This window comes from Apaloderma vittatum, unplaced genomic scaffold, assembly GCF_000703405.1.
Source record: "Apaloderma vittatum isolate BGI_N311 unplaced genomic scaffold, ASM70340v1 scaffold39470, whole genome shotgun sequence".
Classification (NCBI taxonomy): Eukaryota; Metazoa; Chordata; class Aves; order Trogoniformes; family Trogonidae; genus Apaloderma; species Apaloderma vittatum.
In genome coordinates, this window is record NW_009693582.1 from 2,503 (window position 1) to 4,232 (window position 1,730).

The 1,730-nt window shown below is 58.6% G+C and overlaps 1 protein-coding gene across 1 annotated transcript in view; it reads right to left on the reverse strand.

Moving 5' to 3' along the window:
- Nucleotides 1–1,730, reverse strand: part of LOC104281323 (band 4.1-like protein 1) — a gene marked incomplete at its 3' end in the record, with an annotated part of 4,470 nt that overhangs the window by 2,499 nt on the left and 241 nt on the right. The window contains exons 2-3 of the mRNA XM_009879278.1: nucleotides 671–775; nucleotides 553–595 (exon numbers count right to left, since the gene is read on the reverse strand). Of these exons, the coding sequence (XP_009877580.1) occupies nucleotides 553–595; nucleotides 671–775 (148 nt within the window). The remainder of the gene's footprint in view (nucleotides 1–552; nucleotides 596–670; nucleotides 776–1,730) is intronic.

Here is a 1,730-nt window from a genome sequence, read left to right on the forward strand (position 1 = left end):
CCCCCATAAGGCTCCCAAGACTCCTCGTGAGCCTGGCGCAGGGCAGGGACAAGGAGGGTCCAGAAGCTGCCAGGAGAACAGCCATCGGGACACTGGCATGACTTGGGAAAGGAAAAGCATCACAAATTGAGGAGGTGCCAGCTCAGTGTGACTAACAACATCACAGCAAAAAACCTCACATGTTCCAGAACCTGACACCTTGGACAACAGCCCTTCGGCCACCCCAGGAAGGCAACGTCCTGGGAAAAGGCACCCCAGGACCTGTCCCAGCAAGTCCCCACTCTTCCCCTCATCCCTGTCCTCACCGCACAGGGCAGGTGGCGATGGCACTTAAAGAGAGACCAGGTCTCAGCCAGCTCTCCAGTGGCACAGAAGGGGTCCTTTGCCCTCCGTGTCAATCATGAGTGAGGAGAGAAGTGGTGCAACAGCACCCCTGTCCCCAGGCGAACTGCCAAAGGTCCCCTCTAGGGCAGGACAGCCACAGCTGAGGCACCCAGGAACCCCGTGAGATGCCCCAGGGCTGGGGAGGATGGACCCTTCCCAGGAACTTACTGCGGATCTGCTTCTTGATCTCCTTGGAGGGGTCCAGCCAGTTCTGCAACGAGGAGACAGCAGGTGAGGGGGGCCCCCACCACCGAGGGGGTGGCCACAGAGCAACCCCCCTGCTCACCTTCTGGCTGTCCGAGTCACAGAAGGTGAGGCCAAAGTAGTCCTTCTCCAGGAGGTTGAGGTGCTCGCACACCAAGTCGAAGAGGATCTGGCCCCTGGCGTGTTTCTGTTGGAGACATGGAGAGGTTGATGGTGAGTCAGATCCATCGTGCTCCTGGAGACCTGGCAGGGAGCACTGGGGAGGCTCAGGGCTGCTCTGGCTTTCCAGGTAACCACTGAAAGGTGCTGGGCTGCTGCTGGGAGCAGCCCTCTCACTGAGCAGCACCCTTTTGGGGCCATCCAGGGATGGGGCACAGCTTAGCCCAGCCAGGGGCAGTGCCAGTAGCTGGTCCCACGGGCCAGGGGGACCCGATGCCCACCTGGCTCATCCCCCAACACACCAGGAGACAAAAATGCCAAAGCAGTGAGAGGTCCAGCCAGCCCAGGCATCTCCACTCCAGATAAGCAAGCTGGGACAAACGCCCCAGAGCTCGGGACAAGCTCCCTCTCAACACCCTCCCTGCTGGTGGCAGTGCCAGCTGGGTCACCATGAACCACACGACAAACGAGAGCCACGAAAAGCCTGAGCCACGTGCAAGGACGGAGGGCACCCTCGTTATCTGGTCCTTTTGAGTTCCCCTGAATTTCCCTTCATTATCAGTAGCAGCGAGACCCAGGCTTGCTCATGGAGATGGAAGAACAACCCTTCTTGTGGGCGCATCTGCCTTCCAGCCTGGCAGCTCCCACCTCCCCTCTCCGAGGCACCCATCTGCCAGAGCACCCTCACCACACGCCCCGGGAGGGCAGCTCAGGGCAGAGGTGTCGGCAGCCTGGCTGACGCACGGATGCGTTGTGCTCATATTGCCAGGCAGAGCTCTATCCTCCCATCGAGTAACCTTCTGCTTTTTAGACACTGTTTCCTATCGTGAGTGGGTACCAAATGTGGATTCACGGCACTGAAATTTCCTGCTAGGGTCTGTCTTTCCAGATTTTTCCCTTATTTTGAAATTTCAACTTAAACGGCTATTCCAATGGATTCTTTCCCTAGGAGAGGGGAAGCTGTCCTTGGAAGAGCCCTGACA